General features: G+C 58.7%; 1 protein-coding gene across 7 annotated transcripts in view; it reads right to left on the bottom strand.

The window, feature by feature from the left end:
- The window catches only part of SPEG (striated muscle enriched protein kinase), a 49133-nt gene extending 38153 nt beyond the window's left edge, over positions 1-10980 (bottom strand). For 2 of the 7 annotated variants that reach the window (XR_006820259.1, XM_046018702.1), the window contains exons 1-8: positions 10914-10980; positions 9827-9869; positions 8903-8932; positions 8230-8319; positions 7809-8145; positions 3718-5024; positions 1739-1885; positions 1154-1336 (exon numbers count right to left, since the gene is read on the bottom strand). Coding sequence is in view for 4 of the 7 variants with exons in the window: in XM_046018702.1 (XP_045874658.1) it covers positions 1154-1336; positions 1739-1885; positions 3718-5024; positions 7809-8145; positions 8230-8319; positions 8903-8932; positions 9827-9869; positions 10914-10946 (2170 nt within the window). In the remaining 3 variants the exon portion in view is untranslated. Of the gene's footprint in view, positions 1-1153; positions 1337-1738; positions 1886-3717; positions 5025-5167; positions 5415-7808; positions 8146-8229; positions 8320-8902; positions 8938-9826; positions 9870-10913 lie in introns of those variants that run through there. The other 5 variants (XM_046018703.1, XM_046018704.1, XM_046018708.1 and 2 more) reach the window with 5 other exon arrangements.
- Between the last annotated feature and the right edge of the window lie 5384 nt (positions 10981-16364).

Below are 16364 nucleotides of genomic sequence, written 5' to 3'. Positions count from 1 at the left end.
AAACACTGGCTCCTGGAAGGGATATGTGAGCTAAGGAAGTCCGCTATTCCGCAGAGCCAGATGGGCACAAACAAAAGAATCAAGTGCAGGATAGGGGCTTAGGGCAGACAGCACCCAAATCACCCTTACCGTGAAGATACAGAAGTTCTGAGCCCACAGCAAGACAGGCTCAGCAACCTGTTTCCTTTCGTGTCCAGTGAAAGGGACCGAGCAGCGTGTGCTATTGGGCGTGCTGTCCCATGCCCAGCGCCTCCTGCTGCCTCTCTACACCCCGATGGTCTTCAGGGCCCCTGCACCTCTCAACCCAGCACCCCATAAATCTGACCCATGGCTTAATGCTCCTCTGCCCTGCACTGTCCTCCAACCCAGGTCCTCTGATCTAGCTTGATGACCCAGTGCTAATATCCTGGAGGGTTGAGTCTGTGTCTTTTCCTTCTGGGCAGTCCCCCCAACCCAGCCTCACCTCCCCTGCCCCCACTGCCCAGGGTCAGCACACTGTCAGACCCAGCAACCTGAATGGGCAGAACTAGCCAGGCCCACTGACACCCGTCCAGCCCTACCCTGAACCTGAAAGAAACTGGGCTTACGCCCAAAGGAAGCAGTCCAACACCAAGGGCTTTCGTAAAAATAGAAAGCAAGGCAGCCTCAGCCACAGCCATCTCCAGCGAGGTGCTCTCAGCTACCCTGTCTGTAGGGCTTTGGGTTCAACAGAAGGACCAAGGGTGTGGGGAAGGCTTGTGGCACTTAAAAGCATCCTTTTTATTGGGGGGGAGGGGGTACTGTTCTAGAGGAAATGACCGCAGAAGGCTCCTGATGGCTTTTAAGCCCTTTGAGCTGGGAGAGTCTTTTTCTCGGAGACTCAAGGATAATTTGCTTTCCCCACAGGACCATTTTTAGGGAAATGCCAAGGGAGGATGACATTTAGAGGATATGTGAAGACAAATTTCAGCGACTTCATGAATTGGCCAGCCTTGTGTGTGCCTTTGGGAATCTGGCCCCGGCTCCAAGGCCGGGCCGCTTAAATGCTTCCAGCAGAGCAGCTGACACGTGAGAACTGACGGTGCCCCCTGGCCAAGAGCCTGAGCTCTAGGTTTGGGAGAGGGAAGGGTCGTGGCTCATCCCACCCAGGGCCCCGGGCTCACAGGCTCCCTACCAGGTCTCACGGCAAGCACGGCGACACAGCTGGCCTGCCCCAGCTCGTTGGTGGCGGTGGCTGTGTAACTCCCGGCATCAGCCGCCCGGGCCTCCCGGAGCAGCAGGGTGTGCCGCTCGCCCTCTGCCCGGATGAGAAGGCGGCCATCACTGCGCAGCACGGACCCATCCTTTTGCCAGGACACTGTGGGGAAGGAGCGTGACTGGTGGCCATGGTCCACAGTAGCCCACTGGGGGCAAATCTCCCCTCTCCCTCCACAGAACCCAAACCACTCCGCTCCCCACCCTAGGGAATCCTGAGGGCTCCCCCACCTCATTCACAGAAGCCCAGGTCTGCCCTCCCCTCTCCCGGGGGATTCTGGGAAAGCTCTCCTCACGCACACGCGCGCACACACACACACACACACACACACAGGGAAAGCTCTCCTCACACACACACACACACACACACACACACACACACACACGAGTGAGGCCAGCCCCAAGGAGCAAATGTCCCTCTTCCCCTACCCTCCCTCCAAGGACTGAGCGGGGGACCTCCCACTCGCTGTCTCAACCTCAGCCTGGGCCCAGCCCCAGAGCTCACCTTGGGGCAGGGGATTGGCAGTGATGATACACTTGAGCAGCACGTCTGACCCTGGGGCCGCCACCACATTCTGCAGGGGGATCTCAAACACGGGGGCCTCGAGGGGTTCTTCCCCAGCAGACACATATGAGTCATCCGAAGACTCTGCCGGAGACATGGGTAACAGGGTAAGGGGACAAGGTCCCTGTGGGGATGACTCAGGGAGCGAGGGGATAATGGTATCCTTGGATCTTAGAAAGCCAAACCCAGAGAGAAGGGCTTCTAGAAGGTGGGGGTTGGGGGATCAAGGGTTCTCTCTCCTGAATGTCCTGAAACAGGGAAGAAAAGACAAGAGCAGTGGGAGGGGGGTGGTTCTCAAACAGGCAGCCAGGATTCCATGTTAGTTTGGCTTCCCAACCTCAGCCATGGTCACTGTGGTCTGTGGTGGAAGGCCCAGGCTGTGTCGTGCGTGTCTTTATACAAATCAGTCACTGCGTAGATCAGGCCCTGTTTTATGGAAGTGCTCTTAGAACAGCACAAGATATTACCAGCTTCCAAACAGACAGTACAAGCTAACAGGGACCGAAGCCTTAAGCAGTAACACTGCTGTCACGGGGCAAACATCAGTTAAGTTGTCATATTAGTGATGCCACTGGATTCAAAAGAGGGAGCAGCAGGTGTGTCCGGGAGCCGTCTGAGAGCCTCGTGAATGGGCACCAAGCAGGAACACCGTGCCCGCGGCATGCTAAGCTTGTCTGAGTACCAGGGAGACAGCCAGACGTAAGAAGCGTTTACAGGAAGCTCATGCAAACAAAGGTATCCTAAAGCTCCTTCGTAGTGGACCCCTCTGGGCACTTTCCAATCCTGATGTTCTCTAAGCCAGACGAGGTGCAGTCTGGTAGATGGCCAGAAGAGCAGTGAGAATCCCAACTAAGCTGTTTTCCAGCTCCATAACCTTGGACAAATTAGATAACCTCTCTGCACCTCTCTTTCATTATCTGGAAGATGGAACTGATAAGTAACACCCAACCTCTTGCAGAGCAGGCAAACCAATTAAAATAGCACCATGAAGCCTGGTTCATGCAGTGCCTGTGTTGTGGGGTACAATAATGTGGCTACTGGGACGACAGATATGTACCTAATTATCTCTAAACACGTGGAGATGATACTCCATGAAAAATACAAAAATACAGTAACTCCTTCCATGAAAAATATAATGACGAAAAACCCCAGGTGGTAAGTGCAATGAGAGACCCTGACCAGGTGTCCTGGGTACAGCGAGCAGAGGCCTCTGGCCTGGGGAAAGCAGGAGGGGTGGGGTGGCAGCGAGCTGAGGATGGCTTCCTCTGCCTCCATCCAGGAGCAGATCCTGAGCTGGAGTTCAGGGTGAGCAGTTAGCAGCAGGGGAGCATTCTGGCTGTTGGCCACCATTCCCCACCAGGAAGACTAGAACACGACACACAGGCTGGCATGTGCCCACAGTCAGCGTAGCCATACAAGGACTCAAGGATGGGGGAGAGGCTAGCTTGAAAGACTGGGTCCGACAGTCATGGCCATGGATGGGTCAGGGGACAGTACTGGGCTGGAAGCTGAGTTGGCTGGACCAGAGCTTGCCTCTCCCTGGAACCTGACCTCACTTATTTATTGGGATGGGTTTCCGTCTCTTCCCACACAGAGGAGTGGGATTCCTTAGGTTTCCACCACCGCCTCCCACCTGGGTTAGATCCTTGTCCCTGCAGCCCAGTGGACCCAAGGCACCTATGCAAGCATCTGGGCACCTTTCTTTGCTCAGGTCTCAGCTCCACTCACCTCCACCGAAACACACTTGCATACTGCCTCACCAGCCGGCAGGTTCTAGCACAAGGACCTTCCTTCACTCAAACCCAAACCGGGGTCTGTAGCTTCCCGGTCAAACCGCACCCTCCAACTGCCCGGCAGTTCTCCCGAAACGCCCTCCCACCCAGCTCTCCGCACCTTCTCGGCCCTCGCCGAGGCCTTACCCAGCTCAGGCGAGGTGGGCCGGGCCCGACGACCTCTGCCCTGGCCGCGGGGACCGCGGCGATCCCAGGCCCCCCAAGGACCATCCTCCTCCGGCCCTCTGCGCAGCCTCTTCTCAGCCTCAGGCCCCGCCCTGTTCTTCTCCAAGGTCTGAGGCACAGCAGCGCCCTCCTGGCCGGGCACAGCCCAGGGCAGAAAGCGCACCGCCTGCGCTGGGGGCTCACGCTTCCGACCTGGGGGTGCTCTCGTCCTGGCCTCAGGGGGATCGGTGGTGGCAGGGGGCGGCACGGGGCTCCGGCACTCTTGGATGGCTCTGCCCCGGGTCAGCGGGAACTGGTCCCGGCGCCTGACCTCCTGCTGCGGGCCTTCCCCCAGCTCCGTCCTGCCCGCGGGCCCGCGGCTCCTGGGTCTCCCCTGCTCGTCCCCGGGTTTCCCCGCGACGCTCGGAGGCGGCGGCTGGGGAGCGGCGGCGGCGGGGCTCTCGGCCCGAGGGGTTTTGGGGGTGGAAGGCCGGGAGAAAAGCGGGAGCTCGCCAGGCTCTCGAGGGGACGGGGCACGCTGCAGCGTGGCGCGCAGGGACTCGTGCGAGCGCACCAGCTCCTCCCGCGACGTGGAGCGACGGATGCGGCCCAGCTCCTGGGCGAAGCGCAGCTCAAGGTCGGAGGCCGGGCTGCGCTGCCGTGTGCGCTCGTCCAGCGAGGCCGCCTTCTGCTGGAACAGGCGGCGCCTCTCGGCCACGGTGCCCGTGGCCCGCAGCTCCTCCTGGGAGGCCCCGGGTGTGCCCCAGGGCGCTCCGCCCTCGGATTTGGGCTGCTCCAGCGAGCGGGCCTTGCGCAGGGGCACCCATGGCCGCAGGGGCGCCGGCGGCGAGTCGCTGCGCTCCAGGCTGCGCCGTCGCTCCTCGAAGAACTGCAGCTTGTCCAGGATGCGGGAGCCGGCGCGCACCAGCCTGGGCGAGCGGCCCAGTGCCGAGAGGCGGCCTGAGGCCTCGCTCAGTGGCGTCTGGGGCCGGGACTCCGCGGTGCCCGCCAACGAGGGCCCCGACGACTTGGACTTTTTCCCTCGCTTGTCTTCCGCAGTGGCGTCCTCAGGCGGCACCGGCTCCTGCGTGCGCCGGTGGGGCGATGTGGGTGTGGCCGGGGGCTGGGCGCTGGGTCCCGGCGGGGGCCGCTTGCCCACCCGAGGGGACGGTGGGGGCAGCAGTGCGGATTTGGAGGGAGGCGGTAGGGCGGGGCGACGGGGGGCTTCACTGGCCGGCTGAGGCTGAAGATCAGGCTCCTCCCTGTGCAAGCCGCTCTGAGGGACACTGCTGCAGAACCGAGACGAAGAGGGGTAGAAGATTTAGGGCTCTCTCCTCCCAGACCTTCAGCTCGTGATAGGATTTGGACGGTGGGGCATGCTGGGAAGGCTTGGGGGTGACATGGGTCAGACCGGCTCCCCCTCCCCACCCACCAGAGTAAGGAACAGCCAGAGCAGGTGCTGGGGAGAGGCTGGCAGCCCTGGCACCAGAAGACTGGGCTGGTAGCTGGGCCCAGGTACAGACTCAGCCCCCTCCCCCCAGCCCCGGAAGCTGGGAAACAGTAGAAAGACAACAGCGTGGTGAGAGAGAAAAGAATGAGCTTAGGACCCAAACGTGAGGAAAGGCGGGAGGGGGGGATGGGGAGGGGCCCTCTCCGGAATGCAGCCTCCCCCTCATTCCTGCCCCCAGCTGGCCCCCACAGCCCTGCGCAGCCTCAGCAGGACACACCCCTAGAAGAACAGGCACTGCCCTTCTGGGAGCCACGCCCTATCTCAGGGACTACCTAGCCCCTCACCAGCGCTCCCGGAACACAGCAGGTGGCAGCTGAGGTCCCTGGGGTGGGAGAGAAGAACCAGGTTCCCCTTCCCTTTGATCAATCTGTCCCCACTACAGACCTTTGACTTGGTCCTGCTTCTGGGAAAATTAACTTGAGTCCTTTGAAACCATCTCTGCTTGTCTCGCCGCCGCCCCCCACCCAGCTCAGAAGCTCCCCAAAGGGGTATGCTCAGAAATAACTCAGCTCAGAAATAACTACTGCGTGGGCCTGAAGAAGGGGTGTGGGAGAAGAGGAAGAGGGAAGAAACTGGTCAGCTCAGAGTACCCCTCTCCCCGACAGAGCTTTCCTGCCCAAGAGCTGGGCCTCAGTTTCCCCCTCTGGACTCTTGGGGGACATATCAAGCAGAAAGATGAGCCAGAAAAGGAATCTGTGATATTAACATCATACCTGACACATTAGGGAGAGCTTAATAAATCAGGAAATGGCTCACTGAATCCTTACTGGGGGCCAGGCGTGTACTAAAGGCTTAAAATGCATTCCCTCCCATCATCCTCCCAACAGTCCTCTGAGCTAGGAGTGCTCTCCACTTACAGATGAAGAAACTGAGGCTCAAGACGTAAAGTGCCTCGCCAAGGTGATCCAGCTAGGAAATGGCTGGTGCCAGGATAGACACCCAGGCAGTCTGACTCCTGAGCCCTTTTTCCTTCCAAGTGTCTAGGATTCTGAGGTCACAGAAGGGACGAGAAATAGGGTACTGGCCACAGCAGAAGTTCTAGGGGTGCCTGAGTGGAAGGCCATTTCGGATTACATGCATACACCCGGCCCCTGCAGGCCCCACCGCTGACTGGGGGGAGAGGGGTGAGGGGTAGAGTGGCAATCCACGGTGCCCTGAGGGAACAGAATCTCAGCCAGCCACCTGAGGGAGGCAGAGTCTACTCTGGGGGAAGGACAGCAGAGTCAGAGTCCCCGAGGAATGGCCTCTGGGAACTGGATAAGGCTCCTAGAGAAATCTGAGGGAAATTGGGGACAGCAGCGGAGGCCTCTTGCCAGCAGTTCCAAGCCCTGGGCCAGCCTCTGTACCACAGACATCACTAAGGAAATGGGTTCCTCAGAAGTTGCCATAGCAACTCCAGGCTCAGGCTGAGGCCTGGCAAAGGAAAGCGGGGAAGGAAAAGGCCAGTCCAGGGCTCAGCAGCGCCTGGTTCATGCGAACCAGATAAAGCCAGGGAGCCTCCCCTGCCCAGACCTTTCCCTTGCCTACCACTAGCACGGCAACCACCTCCAAAACAGCCTCCCTGCCCTGCCCCCCGAGGCTCCCTCCTCCTCCTCCATGATGGTCCCTCCCCCACACACCCACACCCACCACAAGTTAGGTCCCTCTCAGCTCCCCAAATGTCCCCCAATTCCTCCACCATCAGCCACTCCCCTCTTCTACTACAGCACTCCCTCCTGTATCCGCCAGCCCCCAAATCTCCAAAAATGGCTCCAACGCCTCATTCCAACACCTCCAGCTCCTTGCCACCCCCTGCCAGGACAATCTTCACCCACCCGCCCCACCCCGCCCCTGCACAGGCATTTCCCACCAGGCCCTCACATGCTCCCTGCCTGCACCACTCCCAGCTCTCTGCCTCCACCCCAGCCCCCTGACTCCAGCCCTCCCTGCCCGCGCCTGCCTCCCACATAGCCCATGGGCTCCTGCTTGCCCAGGTCCCTGGCCGCATCTACTCCCTGGCCACCTCACTCTCTTCTCTCTCCCGGCCGCGCTCTTGCTCCCTTGCTCTCCTGCTCTCTCGGGAGCTGCCTTGCGGAAAGGTTCTGTTCCTCCCGGAAAAAGGCCCACATGGGAACAGGAATGTGCAGAGAGAAGAAAAGGCAGCAGCTGCTGAGACAGCAGGCACCGAGGGGGCCCTAGTGGTGGTGGTGGGGGGGGATCCTGGGGACAACTGGAGCCTGAATGGGTGAGGTGGGAGAGGGCCCCTGGGAAAGTGGAGATCTTGGAGGGAATGAGGAAGGGACAGAGGGGTCCACGAGACCATGGCGATGGCACAGGGAGCCAGGACAGGCGGGAGCAGGAGGCTGTGGGTGGTGACGGCACAGGATGGGGGAGGCTGCAGTGTGGGAGGACAGAGTAGGTAGCCCGGGGCCAGGGTGGCAGCAGGGGCGGTGAAGTGCACAGAGGGACAGAGGGACAGATGGTGCAGGGGAGAGAGGGGTGGAGGCCGACGGAGCGGTGAGGGGCAGTGCGGGATGGCACGGTGAGGTGGAAGAGCGCGGGCCCGGGGAAGGCCGTTACTTACACGTGAACGGAGAGCGCCCGTCCTCTGTACAGACTGAATGCGCTGCCATACAGGTCACTGGCCACCGAAAGGCTATCCTCTGACCCCCAGCTTGCGCCCACCAGATTAGCTCGAGACGCCCGCACCAGCGGCTCCACCCCCAGGTGCCGTGGCCCGGCCCCGGTTGCCTGTGCTTGCCTTGGGCTGCCCGGGGGGCGGCGGGTGCCACCCCTGCTGCCCGCTTCCTGCTCCAAGACCGTCTGCCCGCTGCCCCACCAGCTCACTTGCTCCTCTGAGGTGCCTGTCACGGAGGTCGGGGGTGTGTCCAGGGAGGTGCCCACCAGGGTGTCGGAGCCCCCTAGAGAGAGGAGCAGGGTGAAGCCCAGGCACCTCCCCGGGGGAAGCCCGCCTGCCTGCTCTTAGAGCAGCCCAGAGAGCTCACCTGTGGGGGTGCTGAAGTCCCCGTCATCCCGAAGCTCCAGGCGCTGGGTCCCCTGCACATCGCTGATGTCATCCTCGCCCGTCTCCGAGTCTGGAGAAGAAGGGGTCTGTGTGGGCAGGGCCCTCCTCCCTCCGACTCCAACTCTTCCCCGTGTCTCCTCCTGCCTCCCCCGCAGCAGGCTCCATCTTACCACCACCAGCGGGGGCTGCCACACCTCTCTTCCCCCTTCTTTTACCTCCCTCGTCCCCCGGCCCAGCTGGGGTTACTCAGGCCAGTCCCATGGCTTCACCTAGGGGTCCCTGGCGACTCACCCCTGCCTCCTTGGCCCTGAAAACCACCTGCCACCGCCCCTCCCAGCCACTTACTAGATTACCAGGGTCTCAGCCCTCCCCATCCTCGCCTGTCAGTGATAGTGTAGGTCCCTGTGCAGCCCCCAAATAACAAGATCCTAGGTTCCAAGGTTCTAAATTTTGGGTTCCGGTACCCCAGGAACAAAAGGGAGTCACCTCAGAGTCGTACTGTCAGGGCACTGGGCCAACCGCAGGGCCGGCCTGTCCTCCACCCCGAACCAGCAGGAACGCATCAGGGCGCAGCTGAGGCAGGGTGAGGAGAGGCTGGGGTCGGGCAGGGAGGTGGGGGGAGTGGAGGGCTAGGGCCAGAGCCAGTTTCCTACCGTAACTTTGCTTTCTGCAGGAGCGGAAAACTTCGCTTCCATAGGAGCAGCAGGAGAGAGACATGGACAGACTGTTATCAGAGCGTTTGTGGGGCAGGGCATGGTGGGTAGGCAGGACAAAGGGGGCATGAGGGTACCCAGTGTCCAGAAATGCCCTGTAGGGATGGGGCAGGAGAAGGGAGACACCTGGAATGGGCAGAGCATCTCCAGTCCTGACAGCCTGCAGGCTCCCACTGTGCCCAGCTGGGGAGCACACGTGCTTTGGCTGGTAATTCCAACTACCCTAGCCATTCTATACCCTTTGCACTCTCACTGCTGCCCCTGGCCACGTGTGCACACTTACACACACACACACACACACACATCTGCTTGTGGTCAGGCCACTCGCAGACCCAGGCCACCCATTAGGGCTCAGGCCTACCCTCTCTTAAAATATTTGCATTGTGCTTTGACCCTTCTTTGCAAACCAAACCCCTAAACTGTTCTGCTTCATGAAGGTACCCTCTTCTTAATCCTTTTCTTCTACTGCTGAATGGGCCTCAAAAGTGCCCAGTGATTAGGCTACGCAAAGTTTCCTGGGCCTATTTCCTAGCAGGTTCTGTGCCTCAGTTTCTCTATGAGTGCCACGACAAGCAGGAGCCACGTGCTGGATTCCAAAGCATGGCAGTGAGCTCATCCCCACTTGGTCCCACAGATGGAGAACCCTGAGCCAAGGCCCATGGTGGGGTGTGCTAGTGACACCCCCCGACCCCCTCACCCCACAGCTACAGGGTATAGGGCACCTCCTTGAGTGGGTATGGATGTGTACTGGGAGAGCCCACATCTCACAGGCTGCCTTTAGGGCCTGGGCATGAGGCATGAAGAGACATGGACCAAGAGAAGGAGTGGGCATGGGCTAGAGCAGGTAGCCTGTAGTCCACGCACCATGGGTGAGTCGGCCAAAGGCCCGGCGGGAGTGGCCGGTTTTCTGAAAGAGAAAAGCCAGAATGAGTTGTTGAGAGGAAGGCTCACTTCTGCTGTCCCTTACCTCCCATCCAAACCTCTATATTAAACAGAAATTCATTCCAGGGGCTTGGAGAGGAGGAGGAAGGTAATGCACAGAGGTAATGCCCAGCTTTCCCCGCAGGGAACGTCTCCACTCTTCCTGCCTTTCAACCCTCCTAGCAGGAGCTCCAGGCTACCCAGCCTGGCTCTGGGGAGGAGCAGAGGAGGAAGAAGAGAGAAGACAGCAAAGCTTTGGGTCAAATGCTGGGAGTCCGACAGAGGCTCACAGGACTGGGGACTTGAGGGACGCCCCAGAGACAGAAACTAGGAGACAAGATAGCAGGCAGACTGCCGTGAAGGAAGAGATGGGGGTGGGGGTGGGGGGTGCTTGCATGACTGAGATGGAGGGATGAGGACATAGATTCCTGCTGGGGGAGGGGCGGATGGGGAGGACAGATACCTGAAATAGGTGTCAATCGGGCACGGAGGGTGATGGGGGAGCAGAGGGCAAAGTCCAACAAGGGCCAGAGGCTCACAAATGCAGAAAGGAGGCCTGGGTACGTGGAGGACAGGGCAGGGCTCCGGGAATTATTGAGCTCAATCCCTGTGCTTAGCTTCCAGGAGCTCGGGAAGATGGAAGGCTCCAGACTGGGGGGCTGGGGAAAGCCGGGGCGGGGGGCCGGGGTTGGACGGAGGAGAGGGGAGACCAGGTGGCAAAGAAGCCAGTGGACACCCCACGCCGAAGCTGCGGCGGGGGCCTCCCCGAGGGGTCGCGGGGAATTGCGGACGACGGGGCCTGGCTGCGGGGGATGGTCTGCCCTTCCGTGCGGGGAGGGGCCGCCGCCCTCGGCACACTGGCCCGGGAGCCCCCCAGAGCGCGCCCGGCGGCGGTCCCTCAGCCGCTGGGTGGGGCGGGCGCGGCCCCAGCGCCCCCTCCCCCGGGGCCCGGCCGCGGTGACCCGCCCTCCCTTGGGGCGCCCAACCCTTCCCGCCCCCTCCCGGCGCCGCCCGCCCCCGGAGCCCTCACCTGGAAACGCTTCTTCACCCACAGCTTCTTCATGGCGGGGGAGGGGGCCGCGCCGGCGGCCGGGCACGGAGGGGACGGGCGGGGGCGGGGCGGAGTCGGAGGCGGGGCCGGGGGCGAGCCGGGGAGCGGGCGGGAGCCCGCGCCGGTGGCGGAAGGAGCCGCGGGGCCGCGGGAGCCCGGCGGGGGGGAAGACGGCGGCGGCGGCGGCGGCGGCGCCTAGAGCCCGCCCCTCCCCCGCCGGCCTGCACCCCACCTGGCGCCCCTTCCCTGGCCTGTTCCCCTGCGACCCCCGGGGCGGCGCTCACCTGCCTCCGGGTACCCCCACCCCGCACCTGGCTCCTGGGCCCTGGGCACATGGGGAAACTGAGGCACAGAAGGGGGTAGAGCGGTCCCTATGAGAGTTCGAGCCACCCTCTCATTGGCAGCCAGACGCGGCCTCCACGCCACCCCCATTCGCTCCCCGCGGGGCGGCTCTGGAAGGTCAGCCCCATCTCGACTTGCTCACTCCACAAACATGCGCACACTACCCTGTGCCAGGCAGTACCGAACTCGCGGAGGCCGGAACAAGCCGCAGGGCCACAGCGCCGGGTGGGGGCGCCTAGGTCACATACGGGACAAGGGCCCTGGTGCAAGGGGGCTCCATGCTGAAAGCAAGTGAGACTATGAAAACTCCCAGGCTCCTCAGGAGAGCCAGAGGGCCCTAGAGTTTCTCCATGGTAGGTCCTCTGTCCTTGCTCCCTGCCCACCCCCCGACACAGACACACACACCAGCTATGGTGCCCAGAGATTCTCCTACTAGAGATTCTCCTACACGTTCTCACCCACGGGTGTGTATACTCACCAAACTCTATTTGTCCCGTTCGGCACCGTGCACACTTTGCAACCGGAAACTCAATTCTCCCCTCCCCCCAACAATCATTATACCTAAGTTTCTTAAGCATTTACTGAGTGCCAGGCACTTTAAAAATGTTCCCTCATGGGTGCCTGGGTGGCTCAGTCGGTTGGGCGCCTGCCTTCGGCTCAGGTCATGATCTAAGGGTCTTGCGGTTGAGCCCCGCATCAGGCTCTCTGCTCAGAGGGGAGCCTGCTTCCCCTCCCCCTCTGACTGCCTCTCAGCCTGCCTATGCTCTCTCTCTCTCTGTCAAATAAATTAAAAAAAAAAAAAAGTTCCCTCATTCACGACAACCTCTTATGAACACTGAACTGCCTCCATTTAACTGACAAGTGACTAAGGCTCAGAGACAGCCTATCACTTAGCCAAAGCCACACAGGTTCTGTGTCTCCAACTGTCCTTTCCATCCAAGTCCTCATCCCAGCATACACAAGCAGTGCCACTCACTGTTAGCAGTTTTTACTTGGCTTCTGAAGTTATGTGAGTTTATGGACCCCCCCCCCTTTTTAAGTTTAAAGGCATATCTTATACATTCTAGGTGCATACAGGTGGTCCTGTTTCCCGGACCCCCAAAGGCAGATGTCACACGTACAGACACATGACTCGGGATGAGCACTGAGAGCGGACACGTGTGTGTCCATATCTGTTCCAGCCAGAGGACTCTGGACACCCTCAGGCGCTCTCCCTGCCCACCCCCCAATACACCCACTCACAGATGGGGGAGCTGAGTGAGGAGAGGGGGTAACTTGAGCCCCTGTTCCCCTGGAGAATCCGAGGGGCTGGCACATTCCATAGCAAAAATAACCAATGGGCAGCGGGCGTGAGTGACGGGACAGCTGGGCCGAGGACAGGCCTGTGGGATTCTGTGTTCCTGCTCTGGGTCTGCACCACTCACCCCCACTGGGCTGGCCTGGGGCATGCTTGCAGGGTGGGCCACCCCCAGCTGGCCCTAGATTGCCATCTTTTCCCCTCCATGGCTGGACAGCTGTGCCCCTCTGCTATTTCCCCAAACCCAGACTCCCAATTTCTGCACCGCCAGCCTTTACCCTTCCAGAAAAAACCTATCTCATCATGCCAGGCCTGATCTCTCACACAGACCTTCCTCTGAGCCAGGTGAACCCACTCCCCTTCTCTTTGCATCCTCTCTTTCTTGCCTGGAAAGTCCAATTTCTCCCTTCCCCCTTTTTGCTTATCTTGCTCTGCATTTCTGACACACAGTAACATTTTTACTTACTTATCATGGTTATTTCATGTTGTCTATCTCCCCTCACTAGGATGTGATCTCTAGGAGGACAGGAACTTGAGGGATCCCCTGGCCCCATGTAGCCCCGGCACCTAGAACAGTGACAGGCCCACAGTAGGCACTAGATAAAGGAGGAGGGAGTGGCAGAACTGTGGGCGGCAGGGATAGGGATAGTAAATCTTCCTGGAACAGCTCATTCATCCAGCCGTCCTCCCTCCTCCGTCCTGACCCAGAGCCTTTTCTAAGAAATAGCTGGAGAAGTGGCCATCTCGAGTGCCACTCAGGATCTTCCTGGGAGAGCCTGCCCTGGCTTCAGAAAAGTTCTCCTGCAGGGGCTTTGGCTACTTGGGGGCTTCTCTGCTCCTGTCCGCAGCTCCCACTCTGGCTCCTCCTCCCCTCCCTGATGAGGATTGGGCCTGAATGGATGGCAACACTCTCCCTACCCACCCCAATTCCATACTAATTTTCCTCCTGGCTTTTCATCCAGACATACCAAGGTCTGGTGGAAAAAAGTAACTGCAGAATATCCCTCAGCACAGGCTCTGGTGCATACCCCCACCTTTTCCTTGCCTGAAGAAGCCCTCTCTCCCTGTCTTTAACCTTTCCTCTCCTCTTCATGGCCTCAAGTCCCCAGCATGGTTCATGCCTACCTGTTGACCTTTGGCCCTTCCGATTGAAACCAGAGTCTTCCAGAAGACTATGAAACATCCAGCTAATGCGGCAAGCACTGTCAGCTTGCCCCTTCTCTCAGCTGTGCCCTCTCCTCTTTACCGCCTGCCCTTTAAACCACCCCCCAGCCACACATGTCCTAAGTGTTGAGAGTGACACTTATTCTGGTCACTTGATTTGCATGCAGCTCCTCAGCCCGCACAGGTGGGAGTCTGATGTTCTGAAGGAGATGAATGCCCGCCTACCTTGGAGACGGGGCCAGGAGATGGCTTCGGGGATATGGTTGGGAGAAGGATGGTTCATGAAGAAAAATCCTTGCCTTAGTGTTCCCATGCTTCTCTTTCTGAGGACAGGCAATGCGGACCTGAACCCCTACAGTTCTGGCTCTGTCACCCCATTAGCCATGTGACCTCGGGTAAATTCCCTCTTGGGACTCCCATTTTCTCCTATGCATAACCATCACTACAGTAGTCTGGGCTTAGAAGATTAAATAATGGGGGCACCTGGGTGGCTCAGTGGGTTAAGCCGCTGCCTTCGGCTCGGGTCATGATCTCAGGGTCCTGGGATCAAGTCCCACATAGGGCTCTCTGCTCAGTGGAGAGCCTGCTTCCCTTCCTCTCTCTCTGCCTGCCTCTCTGTGATTTCTCTCTGTCAAATAAATAAAATCTTAAAAAAAAAAAAGAAGATTAAATAATGAAATGAGATGGGGTGTTGTACCCACATTAAGGATTCTCCAGGTAGCCTGCTCATCTGCTGTCTTCACTATTCCTATGCTTTCTTCATTTCTACACCCCAAATCCCACCCTCCTGTGTCCCATCCTCCAGATTGTCCAGTCGGCAGCCCACCTGTCTTCTCAAGGCCCTGCCCTCCTCAAGCCAGGTTGATATCCCTCCATCCTTGAGCGAACATCTCAGGCTTCAGGAGTGCCAGGAACCTTAGCATCACCGAGCCAGACAGCAATCCCAGCCAGGAAACTGCCTCCTTCTGCAGCCAGGGCCTGGCTGGGTTTCCTCGAGATCCCTGAAGTTCTCCTGCTGTGGATCCCAACTGAGAAAGTGTTCCATGAGTAAGTCTGAGCAATGCTGAGCTGCCTGTCCAGCTGCCCCTGCCCAAGACCCGGAAATGGGCAGGTACTGGTTAAGAGGGAGGGGCAATAGGAGGAGGAGGAACCCAGGCTCACACAGTCAGTCCCCACCACCACCAAAGCAAATCCCTGCCCTCCCCCAAATATGTGGGAGGGTCGTAGTAGTTAAGTGCATAGTTCTTTGCGTAGGACAGCCCTCCTTCCATCCCCGCTCAGCCACCTTCTCTCTGTACCACAAGAATTGCCATTTAATCCTTTGTACCAGCTTCTCCAGGGGTGCTGTGGGACTTAAATGATATATCAGAAGATGTGATGGTGTGTCACCTGCCACACAGTAGCGTGTAGCTATATTCATAAGCTAAGAATTATCACCAATTAGTAATGATTCTAAGACTGGTCTTGGGGCAAAGATTTCACCATTTGAGAAAAAGTTCTCAAATGTGACTTGCTGTAGCGCAATCCTCTTGCTGTATTAACATGACGGTCAAAAGGCCCCAGATCCAATCCTCATGACACCCAGGGTCCTTTCCTCAGCCCACACCTCTCAAACATGCTATTCCTGCAAAGTAGCCTGGAGACTGCCCTCGTGGCCTCTGTCTGGATAGGGCCAGTGGCATTCAGCCCTGCTAACCATGCTACCCAGCTTACAGAGGGATGAAGAAAACACATCTTGCAGGGAAACACAACCCTGCTCAGGGGGAGGGGGTCCAGCCTCCTGTCCACTCTCCCTACTTTGGGGGACCCTAGCAGGTTAGGGGGCTGTCCTCCCAGAAAGAAGGCCTAGGCTACTGGCCATACAATGGACAGCTCCCCTCCTTTTCTTTTTCTCTCTCCTCCCTCCAGAATGCCTTGAGTAGGATGGAAACCAGAAGGGATGGGTTCTTAATTCTGGGGTGGCCATAACTAGCAATATGTCTTCTGGCAGATCTTCCTCCGTTCTGGACCACAGTGTCCTTACCTACGAAAGGATGCGTTTGGAGCTGCGGTTCTCTGTGGTCATTTCAAGTTGAGACAAACATGGCACTCCTCAGGGCTTCCTTAAAAATCTCTCTCCACAGGGCCCCTGGTAGCTCAGTTGGGTCAGGTCTCAGTGGGCTAAGCAGTTAAGTGTCTTCAGCTCAGCTCGAGATCCTGGGATCAAGGCCTGCACTGGGCTCCCTGATCAGCGGGGAGCCTACTTGTCCCTCTACACCTCCCCTGCTGCTCGTACTTGCTCTCAAATAAATAAAGAAATAAAATCTTTAAAAAATACATAAATGAAATAGTTTTTTTTAATAAAATGAAATCTCTCTCCCCCAGACTGTATTCTCACCAATCTATCATATCCTTTGATTTGATTAATGTTCTGTTTTCATTTCCCTTTGGCCTGAGAGGAGGAGAGCTAAGATCCCCTAGGAGTCTGATCCTTCCTCAGCTCAGAGCCCGGCAAGGACGGGTCCCTTCCCCTCCCCCGACTCCAGGCTGGGATGGCCTGTACCTGGCCAAGTAAAGCCAATCTGCCTACTTGTGATCTCTCTCTGTCAAATAAATAAATAAAATCTTAAAAAAAAAAAAAAAAAAAG

The sequence above is a fragment of the Meles meles genome, chromosome 9, assembly GCF_922984935.1.
Source record: "Meles meles chromosome 9, mMelMel3.1 paternal haplotype, whole genome shotgun sequence".
Classification (NCBI taxonomy): domain Eukaryota; kingdom Metazoa; phylum Chordata; class Mammalia; order Carnivora; family Mustelidae; genus Meles; species Meles meles.
The sequence above is the reverse complement of the archived record's forward strand: the minus strand, read 5'-3'. Positions and strand labels throughout refer to the sequence as shown.